General features: G+C 50.9%; 1 protein-coding gene across 2 annotated transcripts in view; it reads left to right on the top strand.

Moving 5' to 3' along the window:
- The window catches only part of Ror2 (receptor tyrosine kinase like orphan receptor 2), a 210,053-nt gene extending 199,017 nt beyond the window's left edge, over positions 1-11,036 (top strand). The window contains exons 5-9 of one of the 2 annotated variants that reach the window (XR_006853761.2): positions 375-502; positions 1,988-2,302; positions 4,087-4,298; positions 7,149-7,351; positions 8,519-8,656. Coding sequence is in view for 1 of the 2 variants with exons in the window: in XM_046453916.1 (XP_046309872.1) it covers positions 375-502; positions 1,988-2,302; positions 4,087-4,332; positions 7,149-7,351; positions 8,519-9,964 (2,338 nt within the window). In the remaining variant the exon portion in view is untranslated. Of the gene's footprint in view, positions 1-374; positions 503-1,987; positions 2,303-4,086; positions 4,333-7,148; positions 7,352-8,518 lie in introns of both variants that reach the window. The other variant, XM_046453916.1, reaches the window with a different exon arrangement.
- The last annotated feature ends 1,867 nt before the right edge of the window (positions 11,037-12,903 follow it).

Here is a 12,903-nt window from a genome sequence, read left to right on the forward strand (position 1 = left end):
ACAGTGTGTAGCCTTTCCAGATTGGTTCCTTTCACCAGTAAAGTGCATTTCAATTTCCTCCCTTCCTGTGGCTCAGTAGCTCATTTCATGTTAGCACTGAATACTATTCCACTGTCTGGGTGCATCCATTTCTGTTTGTCCAGTTACCTACCTCCTGAAGTGCATCTTAGTTTTCTCCACGTTTTAGCAATTTTGAACAAAGCTGCTGTAAATATTCATGCGAGTTTTTGTGTGGACTTCTAAATTTTCAGCTTATCTGGGTAAATACCAAAGGGCAAAATTCTTGGATTGTAAGATGCCGGATTTAAAAATCAAATCATTGGGAATGTTTGACATCTCCTGCTGCGCTTACAGACCTTGTGTGCTTTCACCAGGGATGACTACCAGGAGGACGGATTCTGCCAGCCTTACCGGGGAATCGCCTGTGCACGTTTTATTGGGAACCGGACCATTTATGTGGACTCCCTCCAGATGCAGGGGGAGATTGAAAACCGAATCACAGGTAGGAGCTACAGACGTTTCTCATGAGACATCAAGCACTTGAAGGTCCTCTTTGTGCAGGCAGCTGCCACTTGTACATTTTATTGTTCATGGCACAGAGAGTGAATCTCTCTTTTTTCTCGCTTGCTGGGTACTATAAAGAAAAGAGGTCTGTGTAGCTCACAGATTCAGAGGCTGAAAGTCTAAACTGCATGATACCAGCTCTGATGAGTGTCCTCTTGGCTTCATCACATGATGAATGGCAGGCACCGTGCGTGATGAGAGCACATGCAAGGAGGACCGATAACATATATAACAGGAAGCCAGAACAGCCCAGGAGGGCCCAGGCTTGTTCTTTTATGGTAAGAGAGATCTAAGCAGGATCCCAAGAGAACTACCTTGGACCCTTCTGAGGGCCAGTGGGTTTGTTGCCAGCAAACCTAATGATCTCCCACTAAGCCCCACCTCTTAGAGGTCCCACCCACCTCTTATCTGTCAGCCTGAGCATCCCTAATCCAAAAATCCAAAATACTCCAACACCTGAAACTTTTTGAGCACCAACATGACACAAGTGGAAAATTCCAAACCTAACTTTTGATGATTCAGGGCACACAAACTGTTTTGTGCACAAAATTATTGAAAATATTTTGCAGAATTGCTTTCAGGCTATGTGTATGTGGGTGAATTTTATGTTTAAAATTAGGTTTCCTCTGGATATCTCTTTGTGTGTATGCAAATACTCCAGAATCTGAAAACATCCCCAAACCAAAATACTTCTGGTCCCCAAGCTGTGCAGATAAGGGGCACTAGACCTGTGGACACTGAGTTATGTCACAGAACTCAAATGGGTTATAGGGAATAATGTCCTCTGCCAGCCTACTCCTGGACCCATCTCTTCCAGGCCCATTTTATAAGCTCTGTGAGCATTTTCACTCCACCAAGTGGGGCCTCAGCAAATCACTTTACTGAACGGGCTCAGAAAGGACTGAGAGGCCTCAATCACAGGTTGACAAAGGTCCTGAACAGGCTTCCTCACAACCTGCTGGTGCCCAGGGGGGTCTTCCAAGAATAAGTGGGTGGCAGCATCGCCACCTGCTGGCTACAGATGGCACTCCAAGTAAAAGTCAGTGGAGCTGGGGCGCCCCAGAGACTAAATTCCATCTTCCAAGTTTTCTCCTGTGTTGGGGGGCACAGTCTCCGCAGGATGTGAAGGCAAAGGGCGCCGTCTTCAGCTGTCCAGGACCATTAATATAAACCAGTCTTTCATAGGTGAAGGCGGAGTGGTGAGCGCAAGCCCAGCCACCCAGGCCCCATTTGTTCCCCTCCTTCTCTCCCCTGGGGTTGGAGGGACTGGTGCCAGGGGAACAGGTACAGATGGCAGGGACCACATGGGGACGAAGTTAGGGAGCTGGGTGCAGGCAGGGTGTCAAGGTGCAAAACACGGGCTCAGAGGGGGTTGGGGATGCAGCCCCAAACCAGCACTCACAGGGGTCGCGTGTCTCCGCAGCGGCCTTCACCATGATCGGGACCTCCACGCACCTGTCGGACCAGTGCTCGCAGTTCGCCATTCCGTCCTTCTGCCACTTCGTGTTCCCGCTGTGTGACGCCCGCTCCAGGGCACCCAAGCCGCGGGAGCTGTGCCGCGACGAGTGCGAGGTCCTGGAGAGCGACCTGTGCCGCCAGGAGTACACGATCGCGCGCTCCAACCCGCTCATCCTCATGCGTCTGCAGCTGCCCAAGTGCGAGGCGCTGCCCATGCCCGAGAGCCCGGATGCAGCCAACTGCATGCGCATCGGCATCCCAGCGGAGAGGCTGGGCCGCTGTGAGTGCCCCCAACCCTGGAGCAGAAAGGGGCAGTGTGTGCGCTTGAAATGGGGGCTCTGAGTTGGCCTGTTGCCCAGGGGACCCCCATCTGCCTTGCTTAAGCAGGGCATAGCGGCCAGAGCCTCTCTGTCCAGTCCCCCATCCCAAGGGCAGCCACCTGGTGGTAAAGAGCTAGGGATTGCAAGTTATTCAGACCCAGATTCACACCCTGCTTGAATGCTGTCCATCTTTGGGACTGGAGTTCAGTCCCTCGACTCCCTTGAGCTTGGGATTTCCTGTCTCCAGATGGGGAGTGATCCAGGTTTCTGCCAAAGAAACCTGCAGGGAGTGTTCAGGAGAGGACCAGCATCCCAGCTTCTGTGATGGTCCACAGCATCTTGGGCCCTGGGGAAACGTGGGCTCCCAGCCCTCTCTCCAGACCTCTGAAGCACAATCCCCTCTTAGACTTACACAAGTTGGAGACGTGGAGATGATGCACAGTGGGAGCTCAGAAGGATCCAGAAGCCCTGTGTCACTACAAAAGGGAATGTGGATGGTCTCCCCACCTTCCCAGGCACCTTTCCCTGCAATACAGGACCTCAGCTGTGGAGTGGGGCACTTGATTCTTCTGAACCTGAGGCTGGGTGTGTGTGGCCCCTTGGGGGTCTGTAGAGGACAAAAGCCATGCTCCCCACCTCCCCTTCCGGGCAGCAGAGCAGCCTGTGTTCTCTAGGTATTTAGTAGGCCCTGGCAGGGTGGCAAGGCCAGTCAGGGAAGAAGGCATGGGACAGGGAGTTCTGCCGACATTCCGAGAATGTCAGGATTGTTGTCCCCATGAGAGGTGAGACCCCTTTTCCTCTCAGGCTCCAGGGATGTTTTAGCTTCTGACGAGTCTGGGGTTTCCAGAAGTACACAGGGTGCCTTGCCAAGGCAGGTAGGGCCTGGCCTCAGGGTCCAGCATGTCCCTCATAACTCCTGGCTACGGGGCTTCCAGTGTGACCTGAGGGAGTTGCTGAAACTCCTGTTTCCTCATATTCCATGAGGGCAATAGCACTAACCTTGTGCAGCTGGAATGAAGATTAGGTGAGTTAATGATTAAATCTTAGAAGAGGGCATGAGATAAACACTGGGTAAATGTTCAACAAATGCACATCCTTAGCTCTGGCTCCTCCATAGACACCGTTCTCACAGTGGCCGAGCCTGGCTTCTCCCTGGGTGGTGGAGGTGGTCTCCAGGTTGCAGGGCCAGGCCTGGAATTGTCCTCGCTGCTTGTATAGTTCTTTTTTTTTTTTTTTTTGTACCAGGGATTGAACCTGGGAGCACTCAAGCACTATTTTGTATTTTATTTAGAGACAGGGTCTCATTAAGTTGCTTAGCACCTCACCATTGCTGAGGCTGGCTTTGAACTTGCGATCCTCCTGCCTCAGCCTCCCGAGCCGCTGGGATTTGTACAGTTCAATTCTGCTTTTAGTAATGAGTGAGAATGAGGTCCGAATTGACATTTCCAAAGGTGGTTCCAGGGCCATGGAATAACTTCTGACAGCTTTCCTTCACATATGTCCCTAAGGTGCCCTCAATTTTATTTGTGGGCTTAGACTTTATTGAGTCCTTATTTTTAATGCTGCTTTTCTTGGACGATATGTAAAATCCTTTGGTCTTTTGGAAATTCCCATTTGGGCTCATGCAGGCCAAGTGGGTTTGTTCCTTCCTAAAATAAATAGTTGAAGGAGGGTGAACTCTGTACCCCCAGGGTGGGCCAGGTCCCCGGGTGTTCGCACCTCCTAATGCGTCTGCCTCTCTCAGATCATCAGTGCTACAACGGCTCGGGCTCAGACTACAGAGGAACTGCCAGCACTACCAAGTCGGGGCACCAGTGCCAGCCATGGGCCCTGCAGCACCCCCACAGCCACCACCTGTCCAGCGCAGACTTCCCCGAGCTCGGAGGGGGGCATGCCTACTGCCGGAACCCCGGAGGCCAGATGGAAGGCCCCTGGTGCTTTACGCAGAATAAAAACGTACGCATGGAACTGTGTGACGTACCCTCGTGTAGTATGTATTCTCTCTCTCTCTTTTTTTAAAATGTTGACTGTTGAGTTCACCTGTGATGAGAATGTTCTGTCTTGCCTCGGGACAGAGGGGACCACAGAGCCCCATCTTAACCATGTGATTGTTTTAAACAAAATGTTGCTGGTCGTGACATAAAATCAGATCCTTATGGGGTGTCTTAAAATGGGGGAAGTCTGGAGAATGTTGTGCAAGTAGCCCATAAGTTCAGCTCACGGTGGCAGCCACTGTTTGCATTCTGGATCTTTCCTCCATCCCTTTACCTGGGTCCGGTCCTGGAATTCAGCTGCCATCTTTGTCCCTCCGTGGACATTATCACACAATATAAAGAAAGGCGCTCCCCCCACCCCCGGTCCCCCACTCCCATCTTTTGGGCTTTTCCTGCTTCTGGGCTTTCACACACAGAACTGGCAGAATAAGGAGAAAATAGAATCCATGTCTCTTAACATTCCCTCTGAGCGTCTGCTACATAAAAAAATTGGAAAAGATTGTGTAGTCAATGATTAAACTTCAGCGTTATTGCCTCTGAGTTTCAATTGTGTACGTTGTGGTAGTTGAGTAACTGAACTCAGCTGGGATCCGGAGGTGGTGGGTTGGTGGGAGACTGTGGGACCATGCAGAAGGACAGGTCAATCTGTGGGGCAGCTAAGGCTCCCCTGTGCCTGGACACCCCCTCCTGTGAAGCCCAGGTACCCCCGGCCGACTGAGGAGTGAGTACCTGTGAGTATTTATCTATCACGGTTTTGAAGCTGTGATTCAGTGGCTCCAGATTTATCATTGCTTTTGCTGAGCAGCTCAGACACCTCTTCAGGAATGTATGTTCATAGTGGGAATAAACTGTAAGAATGAAAATACCAGGAGCTCAACCCTGATACAGTCCTTTAGATCTATTTCCTGCAAGGAAGGACGTTATTAGTGCCCATGAAGAAAAATAGGCGCATTGTTTGATCTGGCAATCACTGGAATCTTATGTTGCAGAGGTAGCTGCATTTACAGGGCAGACATGCAAGGATATTTCTTGCAGAAACACTCCCAAGAACTAAATGCAAAATAGACTAATTTAACAGTAGGAGGTTGCATGGGATAGTGGAAGTGTATCCATATTGGGGAGTAGTACACAGCTATAAAAGAACCCACGGACCTGTCCAAAATATTTGATTCTGTTCCAAAACCAGGAGCAGGAAAATACAGGTGACACAATTCAATTTAAAATGAAATCTGGTCTCTGGTAAAACACCATATGAAACTACTATTCTTGGATATCAGAATAGTTAAATGTCAGTGGTTTCACGTGGTTGAAACTAAGATATACATAATAAATGGAGTATTGACCTATTAACAATATGATAGCTTTTAATAGCATCAACATGAACAAGGCTACGAGGAATATTTACTTTTTAATGCTCACAATTCTGCAGTCCATTTTTTCCCAATAAGCATGAGTTGTATTGGTAATTTTTAAAAGATCATAACAAGGCAGATGATCATGTAATTGCAATGACAGAGTTCTCGCTCCTGATTTTGGCATGAGGGACAGCTTGCACTCCTCATCCTAATAATGAAAAACAAACTGGAATCTAATGTCCATGGGCCCTGAGGCTTCAGGAACATCTGCCTCCTGGACACTTTGGGGATGGGGGAAATTGCTGGGTGGGGACAGAAGAGAGTTTTGGCTTTCACTTTATTTGATTTTTATCTTATTTGGAGGGCACAGGTGAGACTAGGTTTGGGACATTGTGACTTTTCCTAAGAGAGCACTAGACTACTCATTTTGAGACCAAATCAATTTTTTCATAGATCATGTTGACCAGAAATTTTTTGTTTTCTTCCAGATGGGGAGTTCATTGCCCCCTGGTCATAGAGCCATCCAAGTCTGGGGTAGTTATTTACAAAGCCAAGGGGTAAACATAAGACCACGTAGTTCCTTAAGGGATACAGGGAAGTGCCTCTGGAGAGCCCACCTTTCATCACATACAGGGAAGGGGTCAGCCTTCTTCAGTCAGGCCACTGGCTCTTAAATACAGTAGCTTTGAAGGGCCAGAGGAGGTGCTGGGCTGGAGGGTTGGGCCAGCAGCCCCAGGACAGCCAGCCCCCTGCCTTGCCCAGCCCCCAGGACCCATCCCTGCTTACCGAGGTCTTGCAGCCTGGCTCCTGTGTGCCCCGCTGCCACTTTCCATTGCCCTGTAGGGGGAGACAAAGCGCTGCTTTTCACGGGGAAAGAAAAGCAGAAGGTAGTTGAAGGCTTCCTACTGTTTACCTCCTGTTTTTCAAGAATTCCTTTACCCTTTTTGCATATTGTATTGGGCAAATTCATGGATTTCCCTTGCTCTTTTAAATTAAATGCATTTCAAGTAGTATTCTAAAAGGCAATGTTAATATGATACAAAAATGTTTAAAAAATCAAAATACTGAATGAGGAAAAGGTCGTTTCTGATCCCAGGTGTGAGCCGAGTTTGACCCACCACGGTCAAGGACATCAGATGTGTTTCCTAAATCTCACCAAAATCAGGAGGGGAGGAGACCTTGGTGAAAAATGTAATACTGCTCAACACCTGTTCCCACGGTGTCCAAAGCATCAGGAAAGAAAAGTGTTTGTTTCCCTGTTGGGGGGTGGTTTGTGGTGGTTTCCACAGTAGGATGAGTAATATTTATTTTTTTTAAGGTCTGGTGTACAGTTTTGCTCCTTTGTGTAATTTATTGGATTGTCCACTTGCGCTGACATGTTTTGCCTGGGCAGAGAACTCAGAGTTGAAAGGGGGGTGTTTTCTGAAGAGTCACCAAAGCCTCTTTCTCATTCGCAGGTCCCCGACACAGCAGCAAGATGGGCATTCTGTACATCTTGGTTCCCAGCATTGCCATTCCCTTGGTCATCGCCTGCCTCTTCTTCCTGGTCTGCATGTGCCGCAATAAGCAGAAAGCATCCGCGTCCACCCCTCAGCGCCGGCAGCTGATGGCCTCGCCCAGCCAGGACGTGGAGATGCCACTCATCAACCAGCACAAGCAGGTCTTTTGCTTTTGTCTTCTAACAAGGCAGCTTTTTGAGGCTGTGTCCTCCAGGGTTGGTCACCTGGGAGACCTGTTTTCTTCATTTCGTCCATACACAGCACATGATTTTATCTGGCTATTTTTTTTCTCTAAAATACATCGGTGTATGTGTGTGTGTGTGTGTGTGTGTGTAGAAAATGAATGGCAGGCATATTTGGAATTCACTAAATATGAAGTCCACAGCTTCTCCCCCACAACTAGACCAGGGCACCTTGTGTGGCCCAGCAAACAGCCCTCGCTGCTCAGGTGCCTCAACTGTGTCCACGGGGTGACCTGAGACAAAGGAAAAAAAAAAAAAACAGTCCCACAATTTGAGGCTGCCGGTGGCATTTTTAAGGATCTGGGACCTATTTTCCACTCAGTTTTCATTCAGATTTGGTTTTGCTGCATTTGATTCTGGGGGAAGCAGAGAAAACCAGTCTTTTCATGCGAGTAGGAGGGACCAGCCACCTCTGAGAGACGGTCCCCACTCTGAATGTTCTTAAATGAAAGGGGGGCAGGTAGGAAATTCTGAAATACAGCAGGTGAAAAAGCAGGTGCCAGCCTTGCCCGCCTTCCTGAGGGTGCTTACCTTCATCTCCAGCTCTGGGGAGCGCCGTTCCCCCCGACTTGGAAGGGCCCTTTGAGGTGGTCAGGGAGAGTTGGCTCATCCATCTCTTCAGCCAGGGAGGTGCTGAGGACTGGCCGTGGGCAGGAGCCGAGGAGGATCTTGCTGTGGTGTAGCCACGCACAGGAGGGATGTGGAGGCAGCCCACTGGGAGAGTCCAGGGTGGCTGTGGGAGAGCTGGTGCTCAGGTGCGGTCGCCGGACATGTGTCTGAGTGTGAGTACGTGCAAACACACAGGTGTGCACACACACGTGGGGGTGGGAGGGAGGTCTGCAGAAGCACCTTGGTCACACTTTAGAGGAACCTGATATGCAGACTGATTGGGACCGTGGGAGGACTCAGACAGACTGCATCAGGGCACATTGTGGGTGGCCATGTGCAGGACAGTTAGGACCAGGGGGTCTTCTGCAAGGTGATGGTGGCACAAGGGCTACTTCTGACCCCTCCCAGTCTCCCTGCTCCTCCTCTGCCATTGGCAGTGGCAGAAAAGTTTAATTTGGGGCTTTTCTTTTTTGACAGGCCAAACTCAAGGAGATCAGCTTGTCCTCAGTGAGGTTCATGGAGGAGCTGGGGGAGGACCGGTTTGGCAAGGTCTATAAAGGCCATCTGTTTGGGCCCACCCAGGGGGAGCAGACCCAGGTGGTGGCCATCAAGACGCTGAAGGACAAAGCAGAGGGCCCGCTCCGGGAGGAGTTCAGACACGAGGCCATGCTGCGGGCTCGGCTGCAGCACCCCAACATCGTCTGCCTGCTGGGCATGGTGACCAAGGACCAGCCCCTCAGCATGATCTTCAGCTACTGCTCGCACGGCGACCTCCACGAGTTCCTGGTCATGCGCTCGCCCCACTCAGACGTGGGCAGCACCGATGATGACCGCACAGTGAAGTCCGCCCTGGAGCCCCCCGACTTCGTGCACGTCGTGGCGCAGATCGCAGCAGGGATGGAGTATCTGTCCGGCCACCACGTGGTCCACAAGGACCTGGCCACCCGCAACGTGCTGGTGTATGACAAGCTGAACGTGAAGATCTCAGACTTGGGCCTCTTCCGCGAGGTGTATTCTGCCGATTACTACAAGCTGATGGGGAACTCGCTGCTGCCCATCCGTTGGATGTCCCCCGAGGCAATCATGTACGGCAAGTTTTCCATCGACTCGGACATCTGGTCCTACGGCGTGGTCCTGTGGGAGGTCTTCAGCTACGGCCTGCAGCCCTACTGTGGGTACTCCAACCAGGACGTGGTGGAGATGATCCGCAACCGGCAGGTGCTGCCCTGCCCGGATGACTGCCCTGCCTGGGTCTATGCCCTCATGATCGAGTGCTGGAACGAGTTCCCCAGCAGGCGACCACGCTTCAAGGACATCCACAGCCGGCTGCGAGCCTGGGGCAACCTGTCCAACTACAACAGCTCAGCGCAGACCTCGGGAGCCAGCAACACCACGCAGACCAGCTCCCTGAGCACCAGCCCCGTGAGCAATGTGAGCAACGCCCGCTACATGGGCCCCAAGCAGAAGGCCCAGCCCTTCCCACAGCCCCAGTTCATCCCCATGAAGGGCCAGATCAGACCCATGGTGCCCCCGCCCCAGCTCTACATCCCCGTCAACGGCTACCAGCCAGTGCCTGCCTATGGGGCGTACCTGCCCAACTTCTACCCAGTCCAGATCCCTATGCAAATGGCTCCACAGCAGGTGCCCCCTCAGATGGTCCCCAAACCCAGCTCACACCACAGTGGCAGCGGCTCCACCAGCACAGGCTACGTCACTACGGCACCCTCCAACACATCCGTGGCAGACAGGGCAGCTCTGCTCTCGGAGGGCACTGAGGATGCTCAGAACATCCCGGAAGATGTGGTCCAGAGCCCTGTACAGGAAGCAGAGGAGGAAGAAGATGGCTCTGTCCCAGAGACCGAGCTCCTAGGGGACAATGACACTCTGCAGATGGACGAAGCACAAGTCCAGCTGGAAGCCTGAGGGGCACCCGGGGCCCAGGCACCAGGAGATGAGACCCCACTGTGACCCCAGAGGGACTTCAACCCCCTTTGAGAGATCACAAGCCACAGTAATCACAAGAGCCCAGGCACTGGAGGGCTGGTTTGCAGACTCACTGACCGAAAATCCTGCACCTGTCTTGTTCATTCTCTGCACTCAGAGCTGCCTCTGGGTCCTCCTGTTTGTCTGGAGGCCACACCTGTGCCTAAGCTGGGCAGGGGCCCCAGTAGTGTGACCTCTTCAGAAGCAGGACACATAGTGAGCCCTATTCTGCCTGCATTCATCCTGGTGCTCAATCACTAGTGAGCTGCGTATTCTCTGCAGAAACATAGGCAACATCTTCACTCCACATGGTATATGGATCAAGTATTAGAAATGTGGGGAGAACAGGTCTGTGAAGGGGTAGGTAGCAGGTGGTACCTCGGGATCTGAGATTCTCATCAGCCAGCCTGCTGGTTTAAGGATGGAGGGAGCGCCATTTCTCCCTGCTGCCTCCCTGCCAGTCGTGTTTCCCAGCCAAAGATCAGCAGGACAGCACACAGCCACCTACCAGGGTCCAAAGAAACAGGGGCTTCTGAAATGGGAGCTCCCTATATTCAAGCAAAATGTGCCTTTATAGAAACCCACACAATCCTGTATTTTTGTGAAATGGTTTTAATTATATTGCATGTGTATTTTGCCCACTTTGCTGGAATTCAAGGGAAAATATTTCTTGGGTTTAGAATGTTCAAAAGGAAGCAATATTGTACAGAACGCAGTATTGTTTATTTTTTTTTAAAGAATCATGTACAGACCTTAAATGTAATTTATATGTTTGTTTGTTTTTTTGTATGCCGTTTTCATGGAAGTATTTTGAGCTTGAATAATGACTTAGTAATTTAACTGTTTACATTATCCACTTTGGGATGCTTGTTGTACCGTGTGGAAGCGAGGTCCATTCATTTCAGAACCCCGAGACCCAAAGGCCAGCAGGCTCGCTGTCTCTCTCTGGCACTCGTTGTTGCTGTGTGTAAATCCCACACCTGGTGTATCCAATAAAGTGAAACAGAACCTTCGGCTGCGCTCTTCCAGGCTGGAAGGAGAGGGCTGTGTAAGGTGCCTGCAGAATGAAGGAGACGCGGGGTGATTCTCTGGGCCCTTTCTGTGGATCTGGGAGGTTCACCTAGGACCAGCAACTCCATGCTAAAGCCCGTGTAGTCATAGCATAGAGAACCGATGGAAATCAATTCCATTTTTTTTAATTAATTTTCAATTGTGTTCATTGTACACGTTGATGAGGTTCAGTGTGATATTTGAACACATGCCTATAGCACATGCTCACCCACCCCTCTTCCCAGCCCCCAGTAACTCTCGTTTACAGTCAAGTTGATTTTTCCCCCTGCTGCTTCTGTTGAGAGCTCAAGTGTGAATCAGTAGCAGATGATGTGAAGATGATGATGGTCTTTGGTTTTGAACTGGCCCCTGACATTTTTAGACCTGGAATCGGTCATTTTCTGGGGCCTCCACACAGGGCTGGGATCTGGGAAGGACAGTGGGGAAGGGGGTGAGCCTAGGGCTCTCAGCCCCCTGTTCCATCTGTAGTGCAGCTGGGTGCAATGAGCTGGGCCAGAAGACATCTCTGCAGGCCAGTGGCTCCAGGGCTCCCTGTCAGGCAGGGGTTATGGAACCAGGGCCATAACCTGGAGGTGATTCTGGCAGCCAGCACGCAACCTAGGCTGGGCCCTTTATCTTAACATTTTCGTAGAGCTACTCCCCGTCTATTGGAGTGGTAGAGGGGAAACAGGGCTGTGGGCATGCTCAGGGTAGGCTTAATCTGCAGCTGATGCTCTGCAGATCTTGTGACAGAAGGCTCACTGCCTTCCCTGTGCCCATTCTGACCCGGCAGGACTCGGTTACCCCAAAATGTGCATTTCTAATGAGGGGCCTAGGATGCAATCTCACACTGAGAACTACTGAGGCAGAGAATCCTTGCACCTCAGGACACATTCAGGGGACAAGGAGCGCATCTCAGATGATGAATTTCACCCTCATTCTCCTTCACAGCCTACATTCAAATTGACTCACAGTCTGGCAAGGTTCATGGATCCCAGGGATTGAACACCAGTGTGGGTGAGGACGAGAACTCACTAGGGGGAATAAAAAACACTTTTTAACAACAAACTCCTTCTCTTAGAGTAGATCCCTCGTGCCAGGGTGTCCAGCATCTTGAATCATTTTGACCTTAAGGTTTCTCCTATTGTAATAAGATCTTCCTCCCCCAGAGCAAGGCTTATGCCTGAGGCCTCTACAAGAAAACCCAGATCAGCCAGAGAAAAGCATACCCATTTATTTGGTATGAGTTTTATGTGACCCAGAAGCCTTTAGAAAAGAAGACCCAAAACATTAGGGAGAGATGGTGTTTTTATGTTAAAATTAACGGAGTGGACATCGACAGGGATGTCCTGCTGGGTCAGAATCGTCAATGGGCATGGCCCAACGGTGATGAACTAGGGGGACGTCGCGAGGCCTATTTGTTAGATTCTTCTCTGTGCCTTCAGAGATGAGGACATTCCTTCTGCCCAGGTATGCGGGGTGGGGCATCTCTGCTCTGGATGAGGATCCTAGGACCTGCTTCAGAGGAAGCCCATGGAATTCTATGACTTGCTTCAGGGGAGAAGGGCAGGATGAGGTCAGAAGGCCCTCCACTTCTGCAGTTTCCGCGAATGTCGCAGAGCTGTGTTGGGGGTACCTTGTCCTCATCTTGCTCTACTGGTCCAGCACGATACAGGTCACAGATTCACCCACACACAAATAGATAAATTCTGTGTCTTGTTGTTCATCCTAAGATCAGGATGGAAGGAAATAAATCCGACTGGGTTAAGAATCAGAACCCCCCCACACACCCTCAGAGGCCCTCTCGGCCCTGCATAGGGAAGGGACGT

The sequence above is a fragment of the Marmota monax genome, unplaced genomic scaffold (genome assembly GCF_021218885.2).
Source record: "Marmota monax isolate L192 unplaced genomic scaffold, Marmota_monax_Labrador192_F-V1.1 WCK01_AAM20220418_F8-fsc00217, whole genome shotgun sequence".
Taxonomy (NCBI): domain Eukaryota; kingdom Metazoa; phylum Chordata; class Mammalia; order Rodentia; family Sciuridae; genus Marmota; species Marmota monax.